Source organism: Amyelois transitella, chromosome 10, assembly GCF_032362555.1.
Source record: "Amyelois transitella isolate CPQ chromosome 10, ilAmyTran1.1, whole genome shotgun sequence".
Lineage (NCBI taxonomy): Eukaryota > Metazoa > Arthropoda > Insecta > Lepidoptera > Pyralidae > Amyelois > Amyelois transitella.
This window is the reverse complement of record NC_083513.1, coordinates 9,098,567-9,118,326: the sequence shown is the minus strand read 5'-3', so window position 1 is coordinate 9,118,326 and position 19,760 is coordinate 9,098,567. Positions and strand designations below refer to the sequence as shown.

The window sequence follows — 19,760 nt, the reverse complement described above, 5'->3', positions numbered from 1 at the left end:
AGCTCCGTTTATCACAATTTACTTCACAGCGCCTTATACGAAATATATAATTGCTTTGTTAATGAACATACTTAATACCCATAAACAATATGCCATAAATGCTCTTCATACATTTATAATGCAAATTTCTCTTGGGTATAAAGAGCGCGATTGCTTGCATTTTCATTTTGCGGGCGAAGACTAAGTTGTCAGTGCAGTTAAGTCAACACCTAGTCGAATACCTAAGTGTATTTTATAAATTTGAGGTGATTTTATAAAAAATATTAATAGTACATATATACATATAATCTCGTCTATATCCCTTGCGGGGAAGACGGAGCCAACAGTTTTGAAACGACTGATAGGCTTTCAGCTGTTTGGGTTAATGATATTATTGAGATTCAAATAGTGAATCTTTTTATTTATAAAAAAAAAACTGCATCAAAATTCTTCGTGTAGTTTTAAATATCTAAGAATACATACATACATAGGGGCAGACATGGGAATCGACTTTGCTTTTTACAACGTAGTGAAGGCAAATAAAATAAATATATAAATCTATTCGCTTTCTACAATGTATGCATCCGACAGCCAAGAATGGTCGTTAGAAAGAGGATTATTGTATGTATTTCATTTTGTCTAGTTATTATTCTAGAGAGCCCCATTAAAATGGCCGCCGCCGGACTAATTTGGCTATTCCGCTACTTGGAAAATGGAAGGCAACAAGTTAGCCAAGTATTTTATAATGTTCCCACTGGGTATTATTAAGTGAAAATATGTACTTACTTGAATTTTGATTTTGTGTAATGACGAAGTGTTTCATTATGGGTTATGTTTTCTTTTTAACCTTTGTCGAGAAAAGTGGTGTTTTAGAACCTTTGTGGTGTGTGATAAAAAAGATAATAAGTAGCTAATTTGTTGACAAAAACTTTAGTAAGTAAATGCTTTATTGTTCACTTAAGGAGTTCATTACAAAAATACAAATATAAAACAGTACAAAGGCGGGCTTATCCCTAAGTGGGATCTCTTCCAGCCAACCTGACAATAAGAGAAACTTAAATGCTTTAATATAAGTAGTTTGTATTTCATCGATTACAATGTTTCTATCTCTTTCCCTTATTTTAGCGTTTCCTAATTGTATTATGAGCTAGTGGTTAAATATGGCGTTGCACTGAATATTTTGAAAAAAAAATTTAAATCTTCGCAAGATTTTATAACTATAATGTCTGCCTCACACCAACCCACCTTGTTTGGCAGATTGAAGTCGAACGCAAACGAATTTACTACAAAAAAATGTATTTTTTTATAATTTTTGCAGACATATAAAAATATATCTACAAACATAATATACCGTCTTCGAGCTCAAAAGACTGAAAGGCCACGTTCAGCTGAAAATGCAATTCCTACAAAGTTGAAAACCGTAAAACATCTTCAAGTCGAACTTACGTATAGTTGAATCTGCATAGGTCCGTATCGTTAGCCGGGCTGGGCGCTGGCACGGCCGCCCAGTGGACAGCGCGGCCGCCGCTGGTGACCGCAGCCAGGAGTCGCTGACGGCATCCACATGAAGACCACACGCTGGCACTTGCTATACCACCGGCCTGGGAAATAAAGTTGCATACATATGTGGTGCAAGGTGTGGACTCTAATGGCAGGGCGTCTGGCGAAATGCCAAGTTTTAAACATAAAAATGGACAAAAATTACATTGCGATCTTAAAGAAATACTAACATATATACATATGGTCACGTCTATATCCCTACGGTAGACAGAGGCAACAGTCTTGAAAAGACTGAATGGCCACGTTCAGCTATTTGACTTAATGATAAAATTGAGATTCAAATAGTGACAGGTTGCTAGCCCATCGCCTATAAAAGAATCCCAAGTTTGTAAGCCTATCCTTTAGTCGCCTTTTACGACATCCATGGGAAAGAGATGGAGTGGTCCTATTATTTTTTGTATTGGTGCCGGGAATAAAGGCATAAAGTTGCATTTAGTATTAAATAAATAATAAATAAATATATACGGGACAAATTACACAGCTTAAGTTAGCTTCGATGTAAGTTCGAAACTTGTGTTACGAGATACTAATTTAACGATACTATATTTTTTAATAAATAGTATACATAGTTAAACATCCAAAACCCAGGCCAATCAGAAAAAGAAATATTTTTTCGTCGTACCCTGGCCAGGATTCGAACCCGCGACCTCCGGTGTCTCAGACAAGCGTACTACCGCTGTGCCATAGAGGTAGTATTGCACGAAAATATAAATAACCACCGCCTTACCGATTCGACTACTTATGCTCTCAAATGTTTTTATGTAGTAATTAAGATGTGTATACCTGTAATGGTGTGGGTAAGTTCTCGACTAGAAGATAGCATTTCGATGTAGAATTCCATCTTCTTATTCTTTCTCGCGCTAAGACATAGTGGGTTTCTATCTCTTTCCCTTCGACAGCTACCAACTCCGCCTGTAACAAACAAGAAGTTTTCTTAAAGAGAAAAGAAATAAAGCTCGATTTTATTTATTAATAGTGTAGTCCCTGTAAATCGCTTGCCCACGGCAACGTGCCCAGAAGGCTGGTTGCGTTGCCACGTTGAATAACAATGCTTAATCTTTGACCTAAGAAGTTTCCAGCCCTCTCACGGGATACCTCCACCAGTCTCTTAAATGGCATAAAAAGAAGAGTTTGTTTGTTTGAACACGCTAATCTCAGGAACTACTGGTTCGAAATGAAAAATACTTTTTGTGTTGAATAAACCATTTATCGAGGAAGACTTTATAACAGGATAGAACATCACGCTGCAACTATTAGGAGCGAAGAAATAATGGGAAATGTGAAAAAAAAAAACGGGGAAATTTATTCATCCTTGAGGGCTTCAGTGAGGCCCAAAATAACTATTCCACGCGGACGAAGTCGCGGGCTCAGCTAGTTTATTAAATTTAGAGAATGTAAGCAGTTTATGCTTACAGTCCTAACTACATTGAATTTTTAAAGGAGTTTATGTGCGTTCTTTTTACTGTGCATATTATATTACCTATTGGCTTGGGATTCCTCTTGCAGGCGATGGACTAGCAACCTGTCACTATTTGATTCTCAATTCTTTTATAAGGCCATACAGCTGAACGTGGCCATTCAGTCTTTTCAAGACTGTTGGCGTTGTCTACGGGATATAGACGTGACTATATGTATGTATCTTAATATTTCTTTAGGATCGCAATGTAATTTTTGTCCATTTTAATGTTTAAAACTTGGCATTTCGCCAGACGCCCTGCCATTAGAGTCTCAAGGATTCCCCTCATGTTTCTACCGACGATTGAAACATATCTTGCAGGACGAACACGTAAGTTAAGAACTCTTTTGGGAATTGCTTTCTGTTGCCAAGTCTTCCTGTTTCCTGTACAGATTTATTTTAATGTGTTTCGCAATTCAACTTGTGTATTTTGTTGACTTTATGGTTTAAGTACCTACTATTTTCTACAGACGAAAAATTCTAATTCTATGTTTCTTACATACATATTACAATCACGACTCATTACGAGGTAGACAGAGCCAACTGTCTTGAAAAGACTGAAAGGCCAAATTCAGCTGCATAGTTTAATGACGGAATTGATATTCAAATAGTGACATGTTGTTAGCAAGTTGCCTACAAGGAGAATCTTAAGTTTATAAACCTTCAACTTAGTCATCTTTTATGATATTCATAGAACAGATTTGGAGTGGTGGAATTCTTAAATGCCGGGAAGCGCGCGGCTACAACCTTAATCTTAAAAGTTTGGACACAAAGTCAACTTGCAGTCTGACGCTTCAAACTTTGGGAAGCGTTGAATCATAGATTGCCATGAGTGCAGTGTGAAGACAAATTTATTTTTGTTAAGAGATTCTAGACTAGCCTTTGCACGCGGGTTTGACCGCGTAAGTATTCTAAGTAGATATAAGTATTGTATGAGTACTGTTAACTTAAAACATTGAAGTAATTTTTTTTAACATTTCTTTTCTCTCTTTTCTGTTACAGACAACTTGAACCTACAGAATGTTTATATAAATGTATTATTACATACATACTTTTACCAGTTAAAGGTACAAAGAAAACCAAGGCGCTTTAAACCGAAATATTTCCATAACTAACCGTGAGTTTTCTACAAAAAGGCTTTTGTTTAAGTAACTTTGTTTCATGAGAACGTAGAACAAACATAAACATCAAATGATGATGTAACAATTTGTTTCGAAATTTGAATTTTACCAGATTCAGACAAAAAATGTAAACTATTTTAGATTCACATCGCTGAATCGCAACGAAACGATATTGTGATGGAAAAGGCACTTATTCAAAATAAATACCTGCGATCGATCCAAAAAATTTATATGTATCTATATAAAACTCCAGTCTTCTTTCTATTTTAATGTCAATACCATTGTAAAGCCGTACGTGTCCTTGAAATTATTGCGTAACGGGTACATAATGTATTTTGTAACCATGATAACTCTAAATCCTTACTACGAGTAATTAATTAATTTAAAAAATGTGATCTGAATATCACAATGGCTGAAATTGTGGAAAAGTATTTTGTGTTAGTCATTAAAAAAAAATAGCTATACCTAGTTCTAATTTTGTATGCTGATTTGTTTAAACAAAGAACGAGAACCAAAATTATAACAGTCTTACTTTTATTTTCATTTTTAACTTCACTTCAAGTAAGTGAGTCTAAAATATTTTAATATCAGTTTACATACCGTTTTCGAGTAATCCTCAATTTATATAAGAATCCTTCATAACAGTGGCTTAGAGCAAATCTCTTCAAAGAATATTATGAAAATCCCTCTTACGATAGAGGGAAAATTCAATAAATATAAAAATAAAACGCAATAAAACTGCGTATCAGTCAGGAGCACGCATTGGGGTCGTATTTACGACACAGGAAGGGTTTAGTTAGTGCTCGGTTATATTGAAAAGCTATTTCGGTAATATTTGATATTGTTATGACACCAAGACTGTTGGCCCTGTTTACCCCGCAAGATATAGAATTGATAATATGTATGTTTATATGACATACTGGTACATATTCATCATCATTACATAATATAAAGCAAAGTCGCTTCCCGCGTTTTTCCCCTTGTTTGTATGTATGTATGCTTAGATCTTTAAAGCTACGCAACGAATTTTGATGCATTTTTTTTTAAGACAGGAGTAAAGAAGTTTTATAATGTATAAATGCTTCCCGTGCAAAGCCGGGACGAGTTGCTAGCATCAGTTTAATTGGTGAGACGTACGAAGGTACGTTAAAGCGATTAAAAAATGCGTGATGCGCGAGACACAAGTTCACATCTTATGTTTTCAGTTTTTTTAATCAGATATTTGAGAGAAAAAATTCGAACAATATTTAGATTTCTATGAAAAATACACACGAACAAAATTTCAGTTTTATTCCACATATGAAAAATAGTCACTGATATTTTTAAATTTGTTTCGGTTTCAGAAAAATAATAAAACTTTGAAAACAATACCGCTGTACATCGTAAAATTCTTTTGGTATTTGTACAATAATCATTCATGTTAATAAAGTAAAAAAAGAAATCTTTTTAAAAGAAATTCAATGTAGGTATAACAGAGGCAGAATATTGAAAGCATTTTAAGGAAAATGTTACGTATAGATCTATCGATTGAATAAATTGCTTAACATACTTATTTGAAACAAAACATATCAATATCCCGTGTGGTTCCCGGCAAACTAGCAACCTGTCACTATTTGAATCTTAATCAGCTGAACATGGTCCGTCAGTCAGTCTTTCAAGACTGCTGGCTCTGTCTACCCATACCATTTGAATGATTTTGAATGCCAAGTGGACGAGAAAGAAACTATTAATTGTTACTGAATTAAAGGTCTTTTGGGACTAGCCCATTATCTAAACGAAGAAGTTGTTGTTGAGTTTATAAGGTTTTCTTTCCATGAACTTAGATTTTATATTTCGTTGATAGGTACAATTACCTACTATGCCTACCTTTAAAACTTTTAAAATTCATATTAATAAACTATTTGCTTAGACACATTACTGGTCTAATTACATGAACAAAATACATTTTATTTGTAAAAATTATGAGTCCAAGAGTTTCGTTTCATAGTGACCTTTCGCTTATAAATAGATTTCTTTAAAGTTATTTTCGAAAAGGTCACTATTTATCACTCCAAGCTCTCAGTTCAAACATTCTTTTTCCTCGAGGCTAAAATGGGAATGAAAATAGTAAATAAAGAGCAATATTTAAACTTAACTCTTCAGAATGCTAACTCACAGACGTCTGGGGCTACACGATATGGAATTCAATTCCACGAAGACGTTTTAAATAATTTCATTGGCACGAGACGATTTCTATTAACTTTTTCATTCGTGTAAGATGAGAAGATGTAGATTGCAAATAGATTTTTTGTGAGTTGGGTTTTTGTTGTTTATTTATTTATTCTTTATTGTAAAAATAACAATTAATTAATATAAATAAATATATACGGGACAAATTACACTGATTGAGTAAGCCTCGAAGTAAGTTCGAGACTTGTGCTACGAGATACTAACTCAACGATACTAACTATATTTTATAATAAATACTTATATAGATTAACTTCCGAGACCCAGGCCAATCAGAAAAAGTTCTTTTCTCATCATGCCCTGGCCGGGATTCGAACCCGGGACCTCCGATGTCACAGACAAGCGTACTACCGCTGCGCCACAGAGGCCGTCATTTGTAAGGTACTATCTTATCTAACAGTAGTAGGTAATTATCTAACAGTCTACCATTGGGTTAAGCAGAGAACCTTTGTGTTGTTATGTTTCGTAAATATTTTTTTAGGTTCTTAAACAATTTGGGTAAATTTAAATATATTTTCTATAATTATTTTTATTCTGTTATGCCAAATGCCACCCTTCTATAAAGTAAGGGCATCTCGTCCACAAAAATCTGGCTTGCGAGCGAAATGTCAAGCGTAAAATACAAACACATGTCTAATTTAAGCTTCATACGCCTACAAGTCATAGTTATTGATTGATGAATTAATTATGTAGGTAGTGCTATTTATTGACTGTCGTGTGGTTCTTGGCACTTAAGAAAAGGCCTTCTTGATCTAATTCTATGGATGTCGTAAAAGGCGACTAAGGGATAGATTTATAAACATGCGATTCTTCTTTTAGGCGATGGGCTCAATGTTTTAATCCCAAGCCATAAAGCTAAACGTGGCCTTCCAGTGTTTTAGAGACTGATGGCTCTGTCTATCCCGTAAGGGATAAAGAATTGATGTGTAAATTAACGTTTAATAAATTCATAATAATAAGACTTTTCTATGAATATACGAGTAGCTACAGTTCAATAATCTTTTATACGTATTCAATCTGTAAATATGCTCAGTTTGCACAATGTTCAAATGTGGTCCCCTCGGGCGTAGGACATTGCAGCCCCGACCTTTCCTTACCAAACAGATTTCTTTAGAACTGAGTTTCCAGTAAATTTGGCACGGACCGTGGTCGGGGCCCAGTTTATAAGATGCGAGCGTTATTGGGGTAAAAAAAATTAGTAAGATCCCATATTGTTGTGGCAGAGAAAAAATACAAACAAAGTGTATTTCAGTAAAGAAAAACTATTCTAAATTACAAACTAAAAACATTATTATTTAAATTTTGGCCCCTAGGAAGAGTTCCCATTACGCAGGCAGCATTCCCGCGCTCTATTGCAATAGCAATACGCTGCGCAAGAAACCTGAAATGAAGTTACCTGTTGCCTCCCTCAGACATTTGCTGAGCGCCTTGTGAAGCTATGTATGTATTTCATGTTGTTATCTTGCGCAGGATTGTAAAAGTTAATCGTGGGATTTCAATTTAAGATCTTTGCACGTGCACGCAATCTGTTTCTGATTAAATTCCGTAATTAGGTAAGCCATAATAGATTCTTTAGATAATATTAGCTCTGTCTATCACGTAAGGGATAATAAAGATCGAGTCATATATGTTCGTAATTAAGATACATATTTTTTTTTATATTAAAGAAAAATGTATAAATAAATACGCTGTTTTCTTTTAACTTGTATACAAGACCACAGTCCAAGAAAGAAAGGCCTTTTTGTTCCATAATTATGACCAGTCTGGTGGAAATTATTGGAAAAAATATTCTCGTCTGATAAAAGCAACTTGGATATTGAATATTGAATCTGTATAAGCGCCGGACCCCTTTTATCGCGTCTGGTGTTTGTAATTTAATCCAAAATGAAATTCGGCCGACTCACATAAAAGATCAAAGTATCCATTTTACACAAATGCTTAGAAAGAAGGGTAATGTTTTGATTGTATCTAGTACAAAAGTCATACAATCACCATTCTGTTTTTAAGAAAATATCTTCAAACATTCACCCAAATACATATAATATCACTTTGGGGGGTGTTATTATTACAAAAGTAAGAAGACTTTCTAAGTTTTTGTTCCTCTGGATTATCAACGTTATTATGTAGCTGATTTTATGCAATGGTTAAAACAAACTTTAAACATAATTACCACAATTAGTTACCAATATTTTTTTTTAGGTTATTTTAAACAAACGACGGAAGGTAGAAAATAAATAGTAAAAAAAAATAGTTTTATCTGTCGAATGATAGAATGTCACAAAAATCTGAATGAAAAGAAAAAACCAATTTCCTCATTCATCAAAAAAGAATTTATACAAAATAAGCAACGCAAGTATTTATTTCTGAATACAAAATAAGTAGCCATTGACAGTGATTAATGGCTCAATAGAGAGAATTGGGAAAATATCCCCGTTTCGTAATGATAGGTTCATTATTACACTTATAACGATGGCCTGTTTGGATCAGTTGTTAAGAATGTCGAATCAAAAGGTCCCGTGTTTGATTCCCGGTCGGTCATGTTATAATGAAAAAAATACTTTATGGTATTGTTGAATTATTAACGCTTAACTCCAGTCTCGATCTTACTTTGGGGCTACCTCAATCTGTGTTATTTGTCCCTTAAAAGTAAGTATGCCAATTTATATTTTATCGTACATAAAATCACGCATCTTTCCCAGAGGGCTAGGTAGAAACTACATCTTTCTTTCACCGTTCCGGATACTACTCTCGCTTCATCCACATTCGTAACTCTCTTCACGCCAGCTCCATTAAAATTAATTTTAAAAATGATATTTTAAAAGGCACAAAAAACCTTGATTTTTTTATCCATCACATCAAAAGCTAATGTCATGAAACCGTGCTAGCAGAGTCGCGGGCTCCACCTAGTGAAAAACATGAAGCTTTTTTGTCAACAAAGCAATGCATATTCCCTCCTGACCTATGCTCCTTGGGTCCCTAAACTATGGCCCTTTTTCGAGCCATTACGCCCGAAATGGTGGACAATTTACAGCTCATTTGTTTTCTATTGTTCTTTTATGCTGTCCCTTTAACTCGCTCTTTTTGGGGAAAGCAATATTAATCATGACGTATTGCTGGCGGTTCCGTGAGATTTTTTGTTGTTTTGGTAGGTTTAATAAAATCCTTACTTTATGATTGAACTGAAGAATCCCATCTTCAGTTCAATCATTAAGTAAGGCTCTGCCTAAACGGTGAAGGATAAAGAGGTATTTGGGTGTAGATGTAGGTAGGTAGGATGTTTATGTATAGGTTGAAAAAACAACATGGATATTTTATTTTATAAATTAATAAATTTAGGAAGCTTCTGCCTATTTTAGGGTCAGTTAATGTAATATTTGACAAAAAATTATAAAAACCCTTGTCCTTATTAAGGACTATGTATATGTCTTCTTCCAGAAGGCGATTAAGGAGTCCTTAATCGCCTTCTGGAAGAAGCTATGCCGAAAGAAGAGATGCAGATTTTTTTAATAACCAAGACCCTAAAATCCTTTCTACATATACTAATGAAAGTATTACCATTTTTAAATACATCTATGAACATAACAATAAGAAATTTCATTATTGAACGACGACACACTTTACCAAAACAAAACGCAAACTTAATATATTCACATGGATGTATAACACTGCCCTAACTACCTGGTAAGTTGTTTCACAGGTTTTGACATATAGTGCAGCTGCATCGTAACCACATCCTAACTTGTTCTGTATATAGTTTAAACCCGAACGAATACACGTTCGTATGATGTAACTTATAACAACGTTTTGTGGAAGCCTGCAGGCTAACTAGGGAACAAATATCTGGCCATGTCGCCTCAGGTAAGAGGTATGTGAAAGAAATTTTGCTATGACGTCGCTGAAGGTTTGGGATGCATAGACTTAAAACTAAGGATGCCAAAATTGGATAAATTGAAGCGCGAAGGGTGCAACTGGGACCGTTTTATGGCAGTAAGTACCTGGTTGACCGAGCGGTGCTCGGCATTACCTAGAAAGTGTATGGGAATGTTAAGGGAAGATATCCTAAGACTACCACAAGTCTATACTTTATGAAATTAAGTAGATTTTAATTTAACGTTGTTCGGCGGCGTTCATAATTTAGCTTAAATATTCTTTGATAATAAATATAAGAAATTAATTTTATCTGAGTATAAGTTAACAAATTTGTTTTGCTTAGTTTATGACATATACTGCAATCGCATAAAGCTAAAAGCTAAAACTACAGCTTCGCTAACTTAGCTATTATGAAGCTTTTGTTGGAAATTAGAACTTATTGGTTTTCCATTTTACATTTCTAATATATTTGTACATACATATAGTCACGTCTATATCCCTTGTGGAGTAGACAGAGCTAACGTCACGAAAAAACTTAAAGGCCGTTCAGCTGTATGGCTTCATGATGGATTTCTACATAAGCTGTTTCTGGTAATATTCTGATTTATTAATAAGGATATTTCAGGTATTTGCAATTTTCTTTAGTTTCTAGAAAAAGATAAAACATTTCACTCACGAACTTCTAGTCTATCTTCGTACTTTATTTATCTGTAGATTTTAAAATTAAGTTTGTAAAAAAAATACAAAAAATCTCAGTTAGTATTATCTTTTTGTGGTGTTTTGTACTCGTATATCATACAAAAATGTCAAAAATTTGAGATAGAAGACAAAAAAGTAACTAATGTAATAACAATATTTCCTTGCCCAAAAATATATAAACGTTTTTGTTAACAAATTAACAAAAGTTTCAATATAATTTGACTACATCACCAGCTATACGGCCAAATCAACTAGGACTTACTAATTTAATCCAAAGTCTGAAGCTCAGCAAAATCCACCTTCAGCCGGATTAATTGGATTGGCTCTGGGCATCGAGTTCTCATTACTCGTAGAGTGCGCATTTAGTTCAATGAATGCAGAATGAGCGCAAATGAGAATAAAAACTAATTAAAACAAGTTACATGAACATCGATTGAAGAAAGTCTATTTTTGTATATTTTTGTTATAATTAATACTGGCCGCATACAAATTCATAATAATATAAATATTCCTAGATAGAAATAAATTAAGTATTAAGAATTATTGTATGCTTTAAAATTTTTTGTTATGTTTTGACGGTCGGCTACTTAATAATAATTTGGAAATTTTGTAAATATAAATGAACACACAAACAAATAAGGATGATCACATTGTAATTTGGGATATTAACGAAAATGTAATATTTATTTTTTAATTTAAAAAATAACTATATAATTATCTTTTAATTATATTTCTTTATAAACGGTATCTATGCAGGGAAGTTCTACTCTTCTCTACGGACAACGCAAAGCCATTAAATGAAGAGTTACTTATGTAATGCTTGTTCTCTTTTGTAATTGCGCACTCTTGTTATACCGAACTATATTCACTCTTTGGCTCCGGGATACTGCAGTCAGATTTTAGTGTTGATGAAATTATCATTAGCTAACAGTATGAGATTTTGTTAACTGTGAATTCATTAGTTAATAGGTCTTCTTCTTAAATTTAAGCGCTAATTCTTGCCGGCGGAGTTAAAAGGAGCTTGCTCCATTTATCTCTTTTCTCTGTTATTTTTTTTATTTGTTGGTATGTTGTAAGGTTCACCTCTTGCCTTATTTGATAAAATATTTTGATCCGATAAGTTAAATATGTAATTTGCTAAATTATTTTACTACGAGTTATATTAACAATAGATTAACGAAATATTCTCTTACAAACGAAGGTTTTTCTCGTCATGACATTTACATAGAGTTATTAACTAGATAATATTTGTCCTTCAATTTCCGAACGAATGGTGTATGTAAGTATGTTTCCAAAGTTTTGTCTAGCTCTGTACCAGATTTAATCAAATTCAATAACGCACTTTCGACTTATATAATTACGGTTGAAAAACTAGTGGCAAATCCTCTTTATACGAGTACATACTTGTATATTTGTTTCTGTTTTCGTTGTTTTAACAGAATAATTTTCAGCGTAAACTAAAAGTAACTCAGAATTTAAACAATTGTGTGAAGAGGTTTTCTTTTTTAAATAATCCAGATTTTTAATGCATGCATATAGTCACGCCTATATCTTCCGCAGGGCAGACAGAGCCTATAGTCTTGAAAAGACCACGGTCACGTCCACGTTCATGGGCAATTCAATGCAATTAGACTATGGCGCAATTCCATCATAAAGCTATATGGCTTTATGATGAAATTGCGATTCAAATATATTAATTAATTAGAACATTAATGGTTCCAAATAAGACTAGAAGTGAACAAGACCACAAAATCGAATCAATGGAAGATTAATGAAATTAGTGAGCCGTCCAAAGTTGGGCCAAGCGAGTAGCGATAACGACGGGATATACAAAGGATTTTGTACGAGTACTTATTAGCTGAGTGGAAAGTTATAGTAATTTGAAGTTACGCGGAAGTTTATAACGTTGTTTGTTTTATATATTTCCGATTTAATATAAATACTAATATACTATATACTATATACTATACTATATACTATATATACTATATACTATAATACCGTGTGGTTCCCGGCACCAATACTAAAAAGAATAGGACCGCTCCACCTCTTTCCCATAGATGTCGTAAAAGGCGACTAAGGGATAGGCTTATAAACTTGAGATTCTTCTTTAAGCCATCATTATCATTAAGCCAAATAGCTGAAAGTGGCCATTCAGTCTTTTCAAGACTGTTGGCTCTGTCTACCCCGCAAGGGATATAGACGTGACGATATGTATGTATGTATAAATACTAAAATTATGTAAATGGGTATGTCAATTTGAGTTGTATTGCAATGGTTTGTTAGTGTCAACATTTTTTGAAAATCTTAATATGATTAGGTATTTTAATTTTTTATTTTCATTTAAGACAATCTAGAAGTATGTAAATTTAAATACTATTCCTGTCGGATTTTACTTGCGACACAGTATGTACAAAAACAACGCCGATAGAAAAACCTTGTTTGTTTTTATACTAATAAACATATAGGTAGACAAAACCAACAGTATTGAAAAGATTGAAAAGCCACGTTCAGCTGTATGGCTTCGTGATGGAATTAAAATCCCATAGAAGTAAAATTAGTGGTAAAAATCTATTTTTAACGCACAAGATGTTGGTGATTAAAGATCTGTGTGTATGTTTGTTACTCCTATATCCGGAACTTGTTGACCACGTGATCACACTGTTCAGTCACTGAGCGACCGGAAATCCGCTCTACTGCGGCTCCCGTTTATTCCCCGGAAGTGGGCCACATAACCTGATTTCCGGTTTTGGACCGTGTTTGACGCATCCCTTTTTTGCTTTTTTCTATGCAAAAATCCCATCGGAAGCCTGAATTATTACTGTTTATGGCATAAAAAATATATTTCAAACTCACTCCTTTCTTTTTATTTCTCACTAGTTTTTTCCCGCAGCTCTGCTCAGCTGTAAAGCTTAACCCACCTATTATCAAATACAAAATTTCATAAAGATCTGGGTATACAGGGTGACATTTAAAACAACTGCATCCTTTTAAACATAGACTATACCCATGTTTCTGAGCCGTTTGAGCCTATTTTTATTTAAATTAAACGTCATCATTTTCACATTTAAAAAACCCTCAAAAACTACGTCACACGCTTTATTAAAGACCAATACTACAAAAAGAAATTAAAACTAAACATGTAAATAAATGTCTGAAAAATAAATTATTTTTTTAGTATCAAGATCAAGTAAAGTACAGAGTTGTCGAGATCGCTCAGCTGAATGAATGAAAGCGAAACAGACAAACAAACTTTACATTTTCAAATATTAGTTAAGATCATAATAAGTTGGAAAACTATTCTGAATTATCTATTATCGATAAAATTGATCGGTATCGATTCCAATTGGAGATTATAACTTTTTCCTCCCAGCGTTAGTCCCGGTTATCTCTTCACCTTTCAAGAGAGGAGCCCGGGGTGCGCATTTACTACAAGTGCATAATTTCTTAAGATTCTCTTCAAAATCCCACGTGAGCATAGCAACAGGCTACAGCTAGTCATATGATGTAAAGAGAAATGAAAACGGCCGAAACATTTCCAATACGAACAAAGGAAACTTTTGGTGTACATTTTGAAGTTCTGAAAATGAATATTGATTGTGTGAATGTGAACAAAGGGTTGTAGGTAGGTAGGTACTGTGTACGTCTACCGCAATGTATGGTTTAGATATTAACGTTTGCAAGTTGGTTCGCTCCCGTGGGAACTTTCAGAAAAACATCATCGGCTTACCTCTGAAACGCCATTTTGAATTATACTTTCACATTATTTTTAAATAAAGCATTTTTTTTTAATTAAATTTGGCAATTTTATCTATTTTGATGAAATTTGGCTCAGAGATGAAAGTAACTTTCGAAAGTTACATTCTTTCTTGCGACTTTTCATGCGAATAAGGAAAGGCTTTATTTCAATAAAACCTTGATTCTTTAAATCATCAGATTAAAATACAAATTAAAAATTTAAATTAATTTTGTAAATACATTATTCATATGTATAAAAAAATCAATTCCTATGTCTGCCTTTACTTAATTAGTACTATAACAAAAGTCATAACACTCAAAGACAGGTCGCTAGTCCATCGCCTAAAATCTCCATAACATAATAATTAGTTTATCAAAAGGCAAAATTTTCATTCACCTTTAAATTAGTTCAACAAATACTTTATGTCAGAGCCTTAAGCTAAGTAACCTGAGTTGATTTAATCCTATTGAGGCTGAGCGAGCTTTGGGAACGCCTCAGAAGGATTAATGGTAACGGCTTGAGTTTCGACTTGTAACTGTATTGAAATACACTAGCATTCGGGATTTGGAATAAGACTTAAGTTGAACAGCGTTTTGTAATCTTAGTTGTTAGAATTTAAGAGGTGCATTGGTATTACGAGTAGTTTGGTGAGAAAATTAATTCGAGTTGTAATAATAATAAGCTTGTATGAAGAGAGTTATGAATGTGGATGAAGCGAAGGAAGTATGCAGAGATCGTGGCAAGTGGAAAGAGGTAGTCTCTGCCTACCCCTCCGGGAAAGAGGCGTGATTTTATGTATGTATGTATGTAATAATAACATCATCCAAGTATCATTAGTCGAGGTCTAATCGTCAGGTTTCTGTAAACAAACCCACTTTTTGACTATGACCCCTGGATTGGGTAAGTCAGATTTTTGGATAAAAATACTCATGGCTGACTTTCTCCGCAACCTTTCCAGGGGAACCTAGCCCATATTGGAACATGTATAATCTGCACTAGATGAATTTGTCTATTTCCTTAGTCGCCTTTTAAGACAAAGGATAGAAAAGGAGTGGTCTTTTTCTGAGGTGCCTGGGAACTACACGCCACCATTCTTATTCATGGCTTTGTATTCATGTTATTGAATATCAATTGATTGTTCGTTACCGAGATATATTCTACGATGTACAATACACATTAATTGTAAATCAAGTCAATGACAAGTTAATTGTGTTTAAACATAATGCCACTTGTAAATAACTAAATGCACGAAAAAAAGTATCTGCCTATTCCATAAAGGGTAAAGACTGATAATTGACATTGCGTGAAAATAATCTCCACTCCTCTTAGAAGCAATAAAAGAGGTCAGTTTTTTATGTACAGAGATTGTCAGTTAACTTTTACGTCGTACAAAGTCGCAGGCAACAGCTAGTAACTTATAAGAAAAATACGTGAAAACCCGAAACGGGTGGAAACGTAAAGGTATGACAAAACGTTTAACAATTCAATGCATTTTAAAAATTCTAAACTCGACACCGGAAAATACAATTCGTAATGCGATAAAAACGTAAAAGGTCACGTATATTTTTCACTTTTATAATCCCCTTTTAACTTGAGCCAAGATTAGTTGGCTAATTTCTTAAAAGCGTTCGCTTTTTACAGATTTAATGGAGTGGGGATTATTTGTCTCTATCTTAGCATAATTTATCTGACCGAATTAAGCTTTAAGCGGAAAAATCTTTCTGAAAAATGTCCGCCGATAAAAAGAGCAAGATATTTTTTTGAAGGAACCGCGCGAAAAAATGTTCGGCTCAGGGATGGATTAGGAGATAAAGGCATTTTAGGCAAATAGATAAGAACCTGAGCTGTCTAGAGACTTTTTAGTTCCAGGAAAATATATTCTAGGTCACATGAATTTTATGTTTTATTTAATTTTACATCGTGTTGCAATTTTTTTTTATAGAAGTGTTTTTTATTTTGATTTTTAACAAAAAAGATATAGCCTATCCATTTTGTGATGACATCCACTGCACTATTTCTATAGGTTATAACTAAAAAAAGCAGCTCAGCTCGTTGAGTTAGTATCTCGTAACACAAGTCTCGCACACAGGCTATATTTTGGTATTCTTCTTGTAGATGATTGGCTAGTAACCTGTCAGTATTTAAATGTCAATTGAAAATAGATATTTATCAATCAATATTATTAATCGATCAATTGATTGATTGATAATATTTCACATGGCGACTGAATACGTCCCCGGCTTGGTGTGAATAATGACAATCATTGTTGAAATATACCAAAGAAGCGACGAAACGAAAGGCAATGATTGCTTTAAGGCTGATTTACTACCTGTCGATAATTTTGTAACTTTTCATACGAATTCAGAGTTTGAGGAAAATGATAAATGAATTAAGCTACTCTTCCGATAGATTTGTAAATTTACTGATGTTGAAATAAGATTACAATTATTGTTTGTTCAGTCGTTTAACTGTGATGAGATAATAAATAAACTACTTAACTTTTGGACTTATAATACCGGTTGGATTGAGATACGAAAATTTGTGTACATACATATAGGTAGTCACATCTTGAAAAGACTGATACGTCACATTCAGCTGTTTGGCTAAATGATAGAATTGAGATTCAAATAGTGACAGGTTGCTATGCCATCGCCTAAAAAAAGGATCCCAAGTTTATAAGCCTATTCCTTATTGTGCAGTTCAAAATACATTAAACAGATTTAGATGGAGACAATATGAGGTAGGTAGCCACACTTGGCGTCTTTCGAGTGACGTCGATACAGCATTCACGTAGTATTAATGTGCATCATACAAGCAGGTGCATGATGCGTAGGCGCTAGCATCACACCAACACTCAAAAAACACCAATTGTGGAGGTATCCTATCATTTTGGATACAATATAGGTAAATGCGAGCGAATCCGGGTGGATAAGCTAGTGTTATTTATTTATTTATTAGGAACACAAAACAGTTTTACAACAAAACTTAATATAAAAATAAGCAATATAAACGTGGCCAGTTGTAAAACCAAATACGTGTACTCAGCATGATGATAGTGTCGACAAGTAAACATTATATAAACAAATAGGAGGTATGTACTTAGTAACAATGTGAGGACAAAAAATAATTAATTATGGACGATAGAGTCATAATGCAAATATTCATAAAGTTATTTAATGTTGGCAAACCGATGACCAAAACAATACAAAAATGTACTATTAATATAGCAAAAGTCATGTTCAGTAAAAATATCAAACTATTGTCATCACGACCAACGTTATTAATGCTATTAAAAGCATTAAACTGCGGTTATTAAATTAGGCCCAAAATTTCTCTCATGCTAGCCAGAAATAACCAAACTAATTTCGAGATGAACGCGACGCCATTAGTCGTTAAGCTTTAGACACACAGACGACTAGGTACAGCGTAACAGAAGAAAAATTATCCTTAAAATATCTATATCATAAAATTATTATTGTAATTAGATTAACTGATATCCCAACGCAAAGCCTAAGCGCAAAAATCGAAGGCGTTTTCGTAAGCAGGGAAGAGAGTTAATATAAACATAATGATTTTGGTAAGTTAAGTTGGTTAAGTGATGTAGGAAAAAGTTTAAAACATAATTAAACAAGAAAAAGAAAGCAAATATACCTGTGAAAGGTCTTGGGGCTTGACATTTCTGTTATTATTGAAAAAAAAAAATTAAAAAAAAATTTTAGGTACCATTTAGAATAATCAAAGAAAGTCATTTGATTTTTAAACAAATTCAACCCATATAACTCCGGCGGTAACCCCATGGCCTGCTATTTCATTGTAAAGTAGACATAAATACCTATACACAGAGGCAAAAATTAAGAACAACACGTCTACACACTTAAAAACCGTCAATAAATTATAAGATATTCCACATATCCAAGATATTCCTAGTCTCAGCATTGCGGCCTGAAATACCCTTCCAAATACAACCGATACTAGCTGTAAGATATCAAATTATAATTCATGAGATAGTCATCGGGCCTAAAAGCACTTAGACCGGGATCCCGCGCTCAATATTATTTGCATGATGAAGCGTCATAACCACTACGGCTCGTAATTGGTTCTTGGGTATGCGCGTGTGTTTGGACCCAATGAATATTGAATTAAAAGCTAATTTTGGATGTAATAGAAATTTTACATTTTGAATAGTCACTTGATAAAGAAATTTTTAATAAATGTTATATGCTTTACTTTAAAAAAAAAAACAAAATTGATAAAAAAAATGTTCATTAAAATTTGCTCAAATTTAAAATACGTTTACATAGAACAAAATTAAGATGTTTCCTACAATTGATTTTTAACAAATCGAGTAAAATAAAAGATTTCACCTACAAATATTTTGATAAGCTTGTAGCAAATTACATTCCATCATTCATCAATTAAGGAACCCTATCACAAATCTTCGACCACTTTGCATACTTTGATATATCTGATACCGTATCTACAAGTTACGATGAGTTTCAAACTTATTCAATAAAGGGCTGTCAATATCAATTAAACTGTAATTAATCTCACATACTAATTCTGACATGAATGAACAGAATGTTTTTGATTATAAAGGGTGTTCTTATACATACTTGATAATGTTTTTTCTGAAAAAAGTAGAGACCGTACAGAGAAAAATATTTTCGCAATGATTTTAAAGTATGCTGTTAGTAGAATTCGAAAAATGGATATATTTAAACAAAAACAAAAAATAGTTTTACTATTGAGAACTATTTTCAATTTCGAACTTAACTACATCTAAAACATTCTAAAATCAAACTGGCATTTTCACGTCATTTGACATTTCAATAAATAAAATTTAAGTTATACTTTCATACGCTAAAAAATTAGCTATTTTCTTAACCCACGCTTCTGGTCTAACCTAATCAATAGTTGCCAAGTAAAGTTTTATCAGTCAAACGTTGGATTACTGAACTGAGATCGAAGCAATGAACGCCCAAATCTGCCCATTTGTATTCCGTGGCCGAACGTCGAATCCTAGCCCAGGGGTGCTAGAGTTTCGCAACTTCTGGCCCAATTAATGACGCGATTAAAGTAAATTAGGTTGGAGGCGCGAAAGGCCAATTTG

General features: G+C 33.6%; 1 protein-coding gene across 1 annotated transcript in view; it reads right to left on the bottom strand.

The window, feature by feature from the left end:
* LOC106133074 (C3 and PZP-like alpha-2-macroglobulin domain-containing protein 8) overlaps nt 1-19,760 on the bottom strand; it is a 97,082-nt gene that overhangs the window by 30,799 nt on the left and 46,523 nt on the right. Inside the window, exons 8-9 of the mRNA XM_060946334.1 lie at nt 2,323-2,451; nt 1,426-1,580 (exon numbers count right to left, since the gene is read on the bottom strand). Coding sequence (XP_060802317.1) covers nt 1,426-1,580; nt 2,323-2,451 — 284 coding nt within the window. The remainder of the gene's footprint in view (nt 1-1,425; nt 1,581-2,322; nt 2,452-19,760) is intronic.